Source organism: Parus major, chromosome Z (assembly GCF_001522545.3).
Source record: "Parus major isolate Abel chromosome Z, Parus_major1.1, whole genome shotgun sequence".
NCBI lineage: Eukaryota > Metazoa > Chordata > Aves > Passeriformes > Paridae > Parus > Parus major.
The window spans coordinates 16817099-16830115 of record NC_031799.1 but is presented as its reverse complement, the minus strand read 5'-3'; the positions used below and the strand labels follow the sequence as shown (position 1 = coordinate 16830115).

General features: G+C 39.3%; 1 protein-coding gene across 5 annotated transcripts in view; it reads left to right on the top strand.

Annotated features, from left to right (window-relative positions):
- Positions 1 to 3118, top strand: part of ANKRD55 (ankyrin repeat domain 55) — a 47055-nt gene extending 43937 nt beyond the window's left edge. For 2 of the 5 annotated variants that reach the window (XM_015653140.3, XM_015653139.3), the window contains exon 11: positions 2412 to 3118. In XM_015653140.3, coding sequence (XP_015508626.1) covers positions 2412 to 2665 — 254 coding nt within the window. In that variant the 3' untranslated portion in view covers positions 2666 to 3118. The other 3 variants (XM_015653142.3, XM_015653143.3, XM_015653141.3) reach the window with 3 other exon arrangements.
- The last annotated feature ends 9899 nt before the right edge of the window (positions 3119 to 13017 follow it).

Sequence of the window (13017 nt, the reverse complement as noted above, 5' to 3'; positions counted from 1 at the left end):
GCTGCCTACAATCTGAATGTCAGAAGCAATTCAGCAGTGATGACAGTATTACTAGAAAGGAGGCAGAGGCAGCCTTATAGGGACCACCAGATTGGGTGGGGATACACAGATCCCTGCACTGCTACTGCTTTCTACATCAGACAGGAAGAAGAAAAGGTGTTTGAATTACTGAGGTGGTATTCTCTGTCAGCCCAGAAGGAAGAAAATAATTTAATTGTTTTTAAAATCCCATGTCCAAGTGTTCTATTTTTTAAGCTTTTCTACTCATGTTTTCTGTGTCTTCTAGTTAAATCATAGTTGTAAGCAAAATCCATGAAAAATTCATTCAAAGTAATTATCATTCTTGCATTCATACAAATGGTCAAGAATTTAGTTCTAGTCTCATGCCGAAAACTGTTTTACAAATAAGATACAATTGTCACAATTAAGAATCATGGTTTAATGAACTAACACAGCACATTTATCCAGGTACCATTACTGCTTGAATGTTAATTCAAGCCAGTAACAGAAAACGAAAATTAATTTCAAAATAGACTGTATTTCTTGTTAACACAAATTACATATCTGCCTCTGAAGCTTTCTAAATAACACAGTCTCATTTCAACATGAGATTTCACTTGTCCTCCATTCAGCCCTAAAAATATTACTCTTTTGGACATGGCCTTTATCCAGGCAAAATGCTCCAGCAACAGACTGAGTATAAATACCTGCGTTTCTCTATTATTTTTATTCTCTAGTATATAACTAGATGTGTGTTAAAAATATGCTAAGGAAAAAGAAAGAAAAAAAAAAAAACCCAAGAAGCTGTAACAATAAAATAAGCAAAAACGAGAATGAGAACTGAAACTACTCAGAGATTAACAGAAAGAAGAACTATCTCCCCCCAAAACGGAAGGGTAAAAAAAAAAAGAAGGAAGAAATTATTAAATCTCTCAGTAAAAACATTTTAAAATACACATTAGAAAGAGGAAAATAGGAATTAAACAGTAGCCTAAGAAGAGTATTTGAGTGACTTTAAACCATAAATTCTCATCCTTCAGATATTCCCAGGGCCAAAGACCCCTCACGTGGCTTCTTGAGTCTCCACAGCACAGACTGCATCCCCTGTTCTGCATGCTGCTACTTCATCCCCCACACACTCTTTCTATCTCCACATGGAATGCTTCCAACGCCCCCTGGAAAACAGGCTGTCACACACTCCTTAAAAAATGTCAAAATAATTTTTCAAACAAATATGGGACTTCTAGAGAACTCTCTGCTGCTGTCACTTCTCCATTTAGTTAAGAAGGTCTGATGTTTCTGGAGACATAAGAGGAGACAACATGTGTCTGATACACAAAAAAGTGACATTATTACTTGCTGGGAAAAAAGCCAACAACAAATTTAAAAAACAAATTTAAAATCTGTTTCTACGGGTCATTTAACAGTGTTTATGGAGATCTGTGGTTGTTTTTGACATTATTCGTCATGATTTGAAGTTTCTTCTTTCCCAAGTTAACAGCAAAGCATTCCACAAAGCACCCACATCTCTGCAGAAAGGTGCTGCAGTCCACTGCTTGCAAAGGAGGGGAGTCTAAGACCTGTTCTTCTGCTGGACTCCATACTTCTCGGGCAATGCCTTTCTGACGGCCTTATTTTTGCCTCTGCAGTTTGTAATAAAAACTACTCCAGAGTCTACTGAGTGGAAAAGGCTTCCTGAACCAGTAGCTCCTTTGTACCACTAGGTCTTCAGTGGCCAATTCTGCTCTCCCCATGTCAGTCATTAATGGTGTTTTTGCTTTATGTAGCTCCTGGGTCCTTAAGGGCTCTGCCTCCCACAGATCCCAGCTCTGGGTCTGGGCTCATGTGTTTCAGCACATGTACTAACACTAGTCATTATATGCATTGTTTCAGAGCTATGCATGTACCAATCCTGAAATCGTATATCCAATAAACTGAGCACAGTATGTGGGACTGTGTGGGAAGTAATGGTGTTTGGATTCTTTGAACGAGCATGAGTTTGTGATGGCTGCTCTGTCATGGGTTGAAGTTAAGCTTTTGGCCTACTTAAATCCATAATTTAAAGCTTTTAATGATGTACATAAAATACATAAAGCTTTATGGATATTTTTCATACAGACATGAACTTTGAATATATTAACAATGACTGTTCCAAAGAGAAATACTAGTGAGGCTCTCAAAATTTGGTTTGCACACCAAAATTTTTTGAGTGAACTCATAGCATTCTACCATGCGCAAGAAAATATATTAATATTATGATCACATTTTTCAAGTACAGGCTTGAGTACACACAGTAAGAGACAACAGCTCAAAGGAAGATGCAAAATCATTTGTAAAAATTCCATGCTTTTCACTTTCTGTGCACTTTCTCTTTTTTTTTTTCCCTATTTTCTATTTCCTATTTCCTCTAGTTCAGCTACCATCTCAGGATGCTAAAAAGTTTAAGTCCCTACGAACCAGTGCAGTTATCCTCCCACCAGCTCCAATCTCCAGATCAGTGAAAACAGGACATTCTCAGAGTCATACCCTCTGTTCTCTCTTGCCTGGTCTCTCAGGAGAGCATCCAAAATCATGCTGTGTCCTACCTGCTATCCGAAACCAGAAGAAACCTAATCCTGAAGAGGAGCTTGAGAAAGCGCTCACCAAATCAGATGCTGGATATTAACTCATTACACTGGCCTAAATGAGCTTAAATATATCTAAGTGGTTGTTGAAATACACAGTTAAATCTCATTAATTTGCACTAATGATACTCTTGTGAACTGGAGCATAATAAAAACCAAGATAAGTTAGTACTTCACAAAAGCTGCACTATATATATATATGCATTTGCATTATAGTTTTTAGTTATGATGAAATTACTTAATCAGCATTTAATGTGCAGTAAATTTTTTTTGTGAATGGACCCCTCATAACATGATTTTGTTGCAGCAATGTGCTGTAATGCCTTTCATAGAAAAAAAGAACAAAGAGTAAGGTTTTCTTCATGATTTAAAATTTGGAACTAGGGAAACAAATTGGCAGGGCTTCTCAGTCATTGTAAATGCAGAGGTGCTGATTCTGATGCTGTGTGCCATAAAAAAATGTGTTAAGATTAAGAAAATAAACTCAAAATAAAAGGCAGTTTTAGCAACTCTGGTCTTGTTTTTCACACATTTTCTAATTTGTAAATTTTTGGGTTTTGTGAATTCTACAAGTTAAAAAGGTACAACAAAACACTCATTCCTGTGGAACAGACAGACATTTAGCATGCACTGTTCAAAACTGTTCATTTCACAGGCAGGTTTATGTCTTATTTAATTCTTCATACTCCTCACTGACAAAAATGCAATTGTCTACTGTTATCTTCATAAAACAGTGATTGCACAGTCCTGAGTTTTTAGGCTTTGTTTCACTTTGATCACTGAACTGGAGGAAATTTAATTAGACTGCTGTTCAGTCAAGAACCTTTACGAGTGGTATAAGCCTTTGACTAAACATTGCACAAGACTGTCCTTTCCTAGAGGCTAACAAAGATGCCAGCCTCTGCTTTCTTTCAGGGTTCTTATCTAAATCTTGCTGCAACTGCTTTAGAGGCTTCTACACTTCTGATTATAGAGGGGCTATGAGCTGGGGGAGGTTGTCCCCTTTTGTCACCCTTGTGTATCACCACTTCTAGTAAGCTGGTCCAAAATTAGCTCAATATCAGCAGCTCATTCAAAAAGGACCTGGCACTTCTGTTTATCTCTGTGTCTTTTAGCTGTACAAACATTTCCTTTCCTGTGTCACAGTAAAAGACAAACCTGAGAGGAAGAAGAAGATAATCATGTTCCAGAAGCTGCAGTTTCCAATTTCCTTGTGCTAATGACTGCAAATAGGATGGCTGGTGGCTGTCATAGACAGTCCCAGAAAGAAAAAAGCAGAGCACAACAACAGCTGTTCTGATGCAACACAGGGAAGTGGAACTTTTGCACACAAATAAAACAATGTTTTATTTTTAAACATTTCACCCAAATGTCTGATTATAAAGCTCAAATTCATCAAGTGATGTAAACATCTAGGTTCTTGATGAAAAACGTAAGACTAAAAAGCTCATGTGCTTGGACATCACAGACAACTACTCCCTGAGGCAGAAAAAACACTGCATGACAGATATATGCACATGTAAAGGAAAAATCAATTCTGGCATACTCTGTCTTTGCACCTGACCAGTCCTGTTCAGGCCAGCCTCACTGAAAAGTCCAGAATCTCTCCTGCAGTATAGCAGACTGGTATTTGCTCCACAAGGTCACTGGCTAAGCAGCTCTCTCTGCTCTACAGAGCCACTGAGCTTCTCTGCATAAAACTCTACCTATTGCAAGTCCCAAAATCTCTGTCCCAACTTATGCCACTTTGTACCTGTCTGTGTGCCCTCATACAATAGAGAAATGGTTCATAAGTTATTTCCTAGAAACATTAAAGCTTCAGTGCAGACTTTTTGCCATTACCACTTGGTACAAAGAAAATGGTTTTGGGGCAGACTGCACAGAAGAGAAGGGAAATCTAATTCCTACAGCTCTGGCCATCACAAGAATGTGGTTTGTCTTCACAAGATGTAAGCCTAAAGTAACCATTCTGGCAGAGATCTTTAGTTCAACAAACAGCTTGGGAATGGGTACAGCATGTGGAAGAGAGTGAAGACCAAATGGCATAACAAGGAAATCCTAGTGAGGTCAAACATTTGTAACTCCTTTGCCACATTAGCCCTTTTCAATGGGTAAGGAAACCATACCTTTAGTATCTACTGGGATGCCTCAAAAGAGGCTGGTCATGTGATGCAATTCCATTTTTCCTTGAATAGAAGGGGAGCCTCATTGCTACTGCTGGATTTGAGAGAGGAGATGAATTTCTCTCTTTTCTTGCATTTCCTTGCATGTCCAGGGTCCAGGAGTCCTGGGCTGCCTAAAGGCAACCATGTGGCAGTCGTCATTTGTTTGCCAACCACTGTTCTATGCTGGAGAGGAAGATCGAGCTGTCTGTCTTGGTCTCCCATAGAGACTTGAACAAATTTCAAATGTTTCCAGTATTACAGCAAAAGAGAAAGGGAGAGAAATGTCCCATTTCTGGGAATGGGTACTTCCATTCCTAGAAAGGAAGCAATCAGATTTCTGGTTTTCCTGTCCAGCAGTGCTTTTTTAAGGCAGCATGGGTGGACAAAGCTGAATAATGAACAATTTCTGATCAAAGAAAGCACTGGTCTTCAAATTAAAGTCCTTAAAAAAATGCAGAACTTCAAGTGCAGTCACTTGTTACTACACACATTACCACTGTCTATCTAGGGAATTTATTTGTGTGACAGAAGGCAGGTGCTAGGTTAATTTTTCATATCATTTACCCCCTTTTTCCTTACAATCTTCTAGGAATTAATGTGTTTTTTTCTGGGGGTCTGCAACCCAGGAAAGTCTTTTTCAGGAAAGGAATGCAAATCCAATTGCCTGTTCAAAGGTAAGCATAGAATACAGTTGTTACCTGAACTGCAGGAGTTGGTAATCTGAGTTAAGATCTGGGTCATTTTTCTAATGTGTTTCTTCTGTAGACTGCCAATAAGGAAGTAGTTTGTGATTTACCAAATATAGATCTTTCAAAAATTAATGCTCATAGAAAGCATTAAAAAATATTCTCAGAAACATTCCTACCAGAAAGTATTCTTATCTTTTGAGTTTGGTTGCCAAATTCTACAGTAAAGGAACATAACAAATTAAGGTGAAGTATTTCACCTTCAATGGAGAGCAGACTGTTGACTCCAGCACACTGCATGAAAGATAACAAATGAACAAATATCTACTTAAGCTACTCTGACCTCTTGCTCAGACCTTTCCTGGAAGATAATGGCAGGAGACAATAAAAGGCTAACACTGTTGATTAGCAATTGCCAAGAAATGTCTGGTTGGTAGGTCATGACAGAGATTTTTTTCCCCTCTGCCTAGTGATTGAATAATCCTGGCACATTCTTCTCTGACACTAGTTGAGAATTTATTCATAGAGTGTGAAGTATTCAGGTATCTGGGGAGTTCAGCTTGGCACAAGGAGCTGAGAAAACATATATAAACAAAGGATATAGTTTCTGAACAAAACACAGTGTGTCTTCTCACCAGCATAAGTCCACATCCCTTATACCATTCCTATGAATATAATTTCCAAGTTATTTTAAAAGCAGTCTTTATTCCAGTGGACCATTTGCTCATACGTTGGTACTGAATGGACTGGTCCACTCTTCCAGTAAACTGCAGGTGCATTTTTTAGTCCATTACTGAAAACAGGGAAAAACATGCACATGTAAAACAAAGGATCACCTACTGTGAAAGACTCATAATTGACAGTCTTTCAAAGGCTTTTCTATTGCTGAGCAGAATATCTGAGGAGCAGGCTAATTTTTTTGTTTAAATACCTACAGAGGAAGTTATTGCTTCTGAAATTCAGTCCTAATAAAGCACTTCTACCACTGTGAAAGGTGGAGATCTCTGTCCCCTCACCACTCAATAGACTGCATTCTACTACCATCACCAAAGGATTGTCTGCACAATCCATATATTTTTCCACTGCAAAACATCAGAAGCACCATAGCTATCACTTTGGGATATAAAAGCATATAAACTTTTCAAACAATCATAGGACAGCTTTAAGAGCTCACATAATCTTAATATCATCATGGCTCATCACACCTCTTCCTCTGCATTGGCACCTTCATAATGATTTAGGAGAAATATTACAAGTACACATTGTTTACCTATGTATTTTAAAGGTGTATTTTTTTTCTCATTTTTTTCACAGGGTTTTCTGAGGATTCAGAGAATCATAGGAAATTCCTTAGATTCTGAGATTTTTTCTGTGCTGGCCTTATTTGTGTAAAAACTCACCATTATAACAGAGACAGTTTAGACCAGCTTGTCCAGTGCCCAGCCTCAGAGCCACCTGAGACCAAGGGCACAGAGGCATATTTGATGTAAAGCAGTTGACACAGAAACAAAAAATTAACTCCATGCCTGTCAGGATCCTGAGGTCCAACTTTTCCTCACAGATAACCAACACTGACAAGGGCCTGCCTGATGCAGCTGTTACTGAGCTTAGTAAGGTCACACAATCACAGAATCACTGAATGGTCAAGGTAGAAGGGGCCACAGTGGGTCATCTGGTTCAGCATCTCTGCTCACTTACATTGCACAGCCTTCTGTAATGAAGTCTCCATTCCCATGTCACTGTGATGCTTTAGGGTGCTTGGCATAGTGGTGTGACTTTCTGTAGTTCTGCAAACACTAAAAGAACCTGCAGAGTCAGGGTATGTTCATACTTGTCTAAGAGTATTATTTGATTCTACACACGTGTGCCTTCCTGCACCTTTGCGCAAGTTTCTATGCTAAGTGTGTGGAATTCCATCCTTTGGAAGAAGAATGTGGCAGAATTCCTTGTATCACACAGGAGCAGACTGAAACTGTCTGAACGCACTAATGCAGTAAGAAAAGGCTTGGTCCAGCTCTCAAATGTGTCCCTGTAGCCATCATCACCACTACAAAAGATCCACAGTCACAGCCTTTCCTATCATGATTACATCAGGAAGCAGATGCTTTTCTCACACACAGTGCCATAAACTTCAGCTGTACTTTCAGCTTGCTTGATGAGCTGAAAGTAGCTTTGCATACACACTGAAGGCTGTGAAGGAAGACCTTCCTACAGTGCATGAATTGTTGGCTGCACTTAAATAATTGTATCTTATGTGAAAATAACAACAGTTGTTGTATCTTTAACATAAGAAGTTGAGAGTAAATATAATCTGAGGAAGGAAAAAAACATAAGGTCTGACCAGAAACCCTGGTTATACAATGCATTTGTAAAGACTGCATTTTTGGTTTCTAAAATTCACCAAACTTGTAATATTTCTGAAGTGATTCTTGCAGTAGATTCTTAGAAGCAAGCAGAGATTTATTAGCAAGAACAGATAAACCAAATTGTTAATTAATTCTGTGAAACCAATGAGAGGCGCTGCCACCTCATCTGTCCAATCCTTGCACACTAGAGATGTAAGTTTTTCAGAACTAGTGGTTTGGAGCTTCTAAAAGGTTCATTCACTCTCCAGCCGTTGATCCAAAGGGACATCCTGTGTAGGGAGTTTATCAGAAAGGAGTTGGATGCTTTTGAAAATTCCAACACTTGAAACTCTAAAATATTTTTATACTATGACCTCTGCTGTTAGTGTGTCTAGTGTTTTTTCCACAGTTCACTATGTTGCGATGTTATGAAGACTTTCCTCACATTGTTGATTTGAGACATTTTTCCATTATGTCCTAGAAACTACAGACAGAAACCACTGAAGTTTGTTGTTGTCTCTCTAGTTTTTCTCCCTCAGCTGAATATTTTGAAAATATTGTTTTGACTGTAAATTAATTTGTCACCTTATTTTTTTGGTAGATTCCAAGACATGTCTTGGGAAAACTGCCTCTGATTTGTCACTGCTTAGGTTTCATCATGAAACATAAAATTATGCCCACTAAGGGGGTTAATTATAATTAATACACAAGGTAATTTACACATAATGACTTCTTAATGACATAGGCAAAGAAGAGCAATTTGTGTCCTTACTGTCTTTCTTTTGCCTTCTGTTCTGTTTGGGGTTTTTATGCCAGATAAATTTTCATCAGGATTTTATTGTTTTCACTACTGCATGCATACCTACTGTACAGTTAAACAAATGTTGCATTTCTAGGCACTTTAAAAGCACAGCTGAAGCCTCTCCTATACTGTTCCCAATGCAGATCTCATAGTACTTAGTTTCAGAAATGCAAAAATCAATATGTCCAGACTGTCAGCAATATTAATCCTTTACTGGAGTAGTACTTCTTAATTCAGACATCGCCCTCTTAACTGAAGCAATTGTTACACACAACAGAAAGAAATACTTTTCCAAATTCTTTTTCACAAATAAGATTTCATTTTACTGTCAGATCTATTGACACTAGTTTTCTATGTTATTTTTGTAAATGTAAGAGCAGTACATGTCAGACAAAGGTAAAAAGAACACTCAAACTGGCAGGAATCAGGGTGAGTTCTTTATGCAAATAAAAAAAATCAAGCACCAGTTTTTGCATGTTTCTGGTGTTTTCTGGTAAGGTGGCAGACAGGCAGATAGTCTGCTTACACAGAGGATTTATTTTCCTCACAGATTTTATGTGAGGATAGCAACAGTTTACCAAAATCCATAGATATCTTGTAGCCAACTGCAGGATATATTTATATGTTCTAATGAAATTTATCACTTAACAAAAATGTTATCATTCCACAACTGCAAACTTCCCAGTACTTTATTAAATAGTATTAGGCCAATGTCACATTTGAATAAACTAAGGTAGAAAGATTAGACATGAAATTTCCAATAATGGATTCCTAGAACTGTGGCTAGTGGGAACTAACTTCAGTGCTCAGGTGTTACAATTCCAAAACGTGGCTTATGTATTCCCTCCTTAACTTGCTTTGAGTGTTCTGCATTTATAGCAATCAAGTGGAGGAATGCAGGAAAAAATTTAAGGGCTGAAACAAAGACAATAAATTATTCTTCTCAGGGTACAGTGCAGAGAGTCAGAATCTGACAGCAGAGCCTGGCCACTGGCCTACACTTATTCTTGACCAAAAGCCACCTTGGCCAACTCAGCTGCAAGGGTTCCACTGGGTAGTATGTAGTAGTCACAGTGCTGTCGCTAGCAGACAGGAAAGCAACATTACCCATAGCTATGGACAGTTCACTCAGGACACTGGGAATCTTAGCCCAGAATCACAACTTGAGAGCAGTAGGAACAGACTGGAAACAGACTGTATCCTCAGAAAAATTAAGTGGAACCTTCTCTTGGCAATTGCTTTGTGTGATCACTCACTGGATGAGGAAAGGTACAGCAAGACAAGTTCTTTGTCTCCTTGATCCTCCTTGTCCTCTCTTCTCCATAACTTTCTTAGATGATGGAAGAGAATAGGCAGAGGTTTTAGAGTCACAGTACCACTCTGCCCTCCCAAACTACAGAAAATAGTTTCAACAAACTAATCCATTAAAAGTGCACTCCACCTACTCTCCTAACAGGTTTTGTGAACTCTAACTGAACCCATCACATAACACTTATCAAAATAGATGGTTTTGTTTCACATTTCCTAGCTGATCCAAATTAAAATGCTGCTGCCTTGTGGTACCGCCCATGAAGGGACACCAGACATGGTACTTATGGTTAGCCCAACCTCTCTTGGGCAGCACCCTTTGGTAAACATCTCGGCCCATCATTGTCACCCAAAAAAGATGCTGGGTGAACAGCACTTGAGAATGCACAGCTTTATTTATAGGTTCACTATAGCAAAGGTGATAAGAGCATGATGAGGTTGTCATGCTCTCCATTTGTACCAAATTAAAAACTCTCACAGTGAAATCTAAATCACAAGTTGATTTGTTCTTTAACTTGTCTTGAAGATTAAAAAGGCCAGTGCTTACAGCTGGCTTCTGTGAGCTGAAGCAAAATCATCAATTCAAACCACAGAGGCCACTGGAAAGCTACAGGATTTCAGTTCTTACTTACACACTGCTGTAGGCAACAGACTGGTCTGAAAATTTTCTTGTGTTACTGTACCAACTAAATGATATGAAAATAAAACCTACATTAGCTGTCTCCCTTGTTTAACATTCATATATAACATTCAAATGTATAACTCCATAATACAAGTCTACTAGTGCAAATGTTGGGCTAAACTAAACTATTGGGACAGTTCCAACTAACAAGTATGAATTGCCTCAAGTGATGACTTAAATTATCCTAATTTAAAACACGAATTTTTGTCTCTGCACTAGATATCACTTGTTTATTATTTTCTTCCAGTACGCTCTCATACCAGTAGAAAATTTAGTTGCCTCCTGGCCCATCTTCTAAACTCTGTCAAAGCATCAATTCACATGCATTTCTGCAACATTATAATCTGGAGAAGTGTGATAAATTCTGCGTTCCACACAACAGGTTGGGGGTGTGGGGAGGTCCTGTTGGTTACTATGGATAACATTGTATTATTTAACTAAATAGCAATATTACATTGGTAGCCAAGTTGATTCACCGAGTGTGAATGCTGATCTGCTGGAGGGCAGGAAGGCTTGCAGAGGTTTCTGGACAGGATGGATCAAGAGGCCAATGCAAACAGTGTGAGGTTCAACAAGGCCAAGTGCCCTTGGGTCACAAAAGTCCCAGGCTGGGGGAAGAATGGCTGGGGGAAGAAAGCTGCCCAGTGGAAAAGGACCTGGGGGTGCTGGTGGCAGCAGCTGAACATGAGCCAGGCTGTGCCCAGGTGGCCAAGAAGGCCAATGGCATCCTGGCCTGGCTCAGCAATAGTGTGGCCAGCAGGAGCAGGGCAGGGATTGTCCCCCTGTCCTGGGCACTGGTGAGGCCACACCTGGAGTGCTGTGTCCAGTTCTGGGCCCTGACTGCAGGAAAGACACTGAGGGGCTGGAGTGAGTGCAGAGAAGGGCAGGGGAGCTGGGGGTGCTTAGTCTGGAGAAAAGGAGGCTCAGGGGTGACCTTATCACTCTCCACAACTGCCTGAAAGGAGGCTGTGGTCAGGTGGGGGTCAGCCTTTTCTCCAAAGTAACAAGCAATTGGACAAGAGCAAAGAACTTCAAGTTGCCCCAGGGGAGATTAATGTTTCATGCTTTTCTTCATGGGAAGAGCTGTCGAGACTGCCCAGGGAAGTGGCTGGTCACCATCCCTGAGGATGTTTAAAAGAAAACCTTGATGTTGTACTTCATTACATGGTTTAGTGGTGGACTTGGCAGCTCCGGGTTAACAACTGGACTCAATGATCTTAGGGGTCTTTTACAACCTAAACAATTCTGTGATTCTATGTCATTTTTGATTAGACAACCATGTGGATTTCTACAAGAGTATGAATTTTGCAGGGGATTATTCTTTTCTTCTGTTTATGGGCGACATCTGAAATCTGGAGCACTGATCCTCCAGCTGTTATTTACATTTTAGGATGAAGGAGTAGTAAGCCCTCAATGCCAACAACACAGAGTAATAGTGATGTACTATTGGAAATTATAACATGAACTCAGTAAAACAACCCTGTCATAACATCAAGTTCCTGCAATTAGTTGCAGTATCGTGTATCACCTCACTATAATACATGCATTTGTTCAGGAATTATATTTTTTGAACTAAAACTTTCAATTTGTCATTTTTAAAATGATTACCCAATATTCCTTTCAGGGCAGGTCTCCCAGAGTGTGTAGTTTTGTCTGTAAAGGACAAATGGTAAAAGAGTGTCGGCTGACTGTTGAAGTTCTTGGTAAACACAAATGGCTATCTCAGATCACCAGTTCATTTCTGCTGTGTACTCTGAAAAAAAAAGTTTCTTTATAAGAATGGTATATCACATTCACTTATTTTAGTGGTGTTCTCAATGGATTGGTAAGATTTAAAACCCGAACACTTCCTACCCCAAACTCTGCAAAGAGGAAATTGTAAGGCTTAATTCAACAGAATAGAGCAGCAAAGCAATGAAATGGAACTCAGTGTGTTGAGCTCTAAGTCCCAGGTGTCCATACCAAAGCATGCTGGAAAGCTCTTTCAATGGGGAAGGAAGGAACTGAGGAACAACCACATGATGCCCTGTTTCCAAATGTGATTTGAGTTAAAATAAGAATTTTCAGGGAAGTATTCACAATAGTTGTGAGAGCAACTATTGCATGGATCCTATTGACTAGCAAATAAATCTGAATAAGATACATGAGAGGTCAGAAGCACGGTCTCTAACTTGGTCCCATTATTTTTCAATAGCAGGGTTATGCTTCCTACATACAAAGAAACAAGCACTAGAATCAAGTTTCTGTTTCTGTTTTCAAAAATGGGAAACTTCTTTCCAGGCAGAGCCAGAGGAGCTTATTGTTTCTCTTCCCACTGTCATCCTAACTCTCTTACAGAGAGACTTCCTGGTGGATTCCTGGCCCCTTGCTGCTGTGATCATACACTGGCTTTCATACCACCTGTT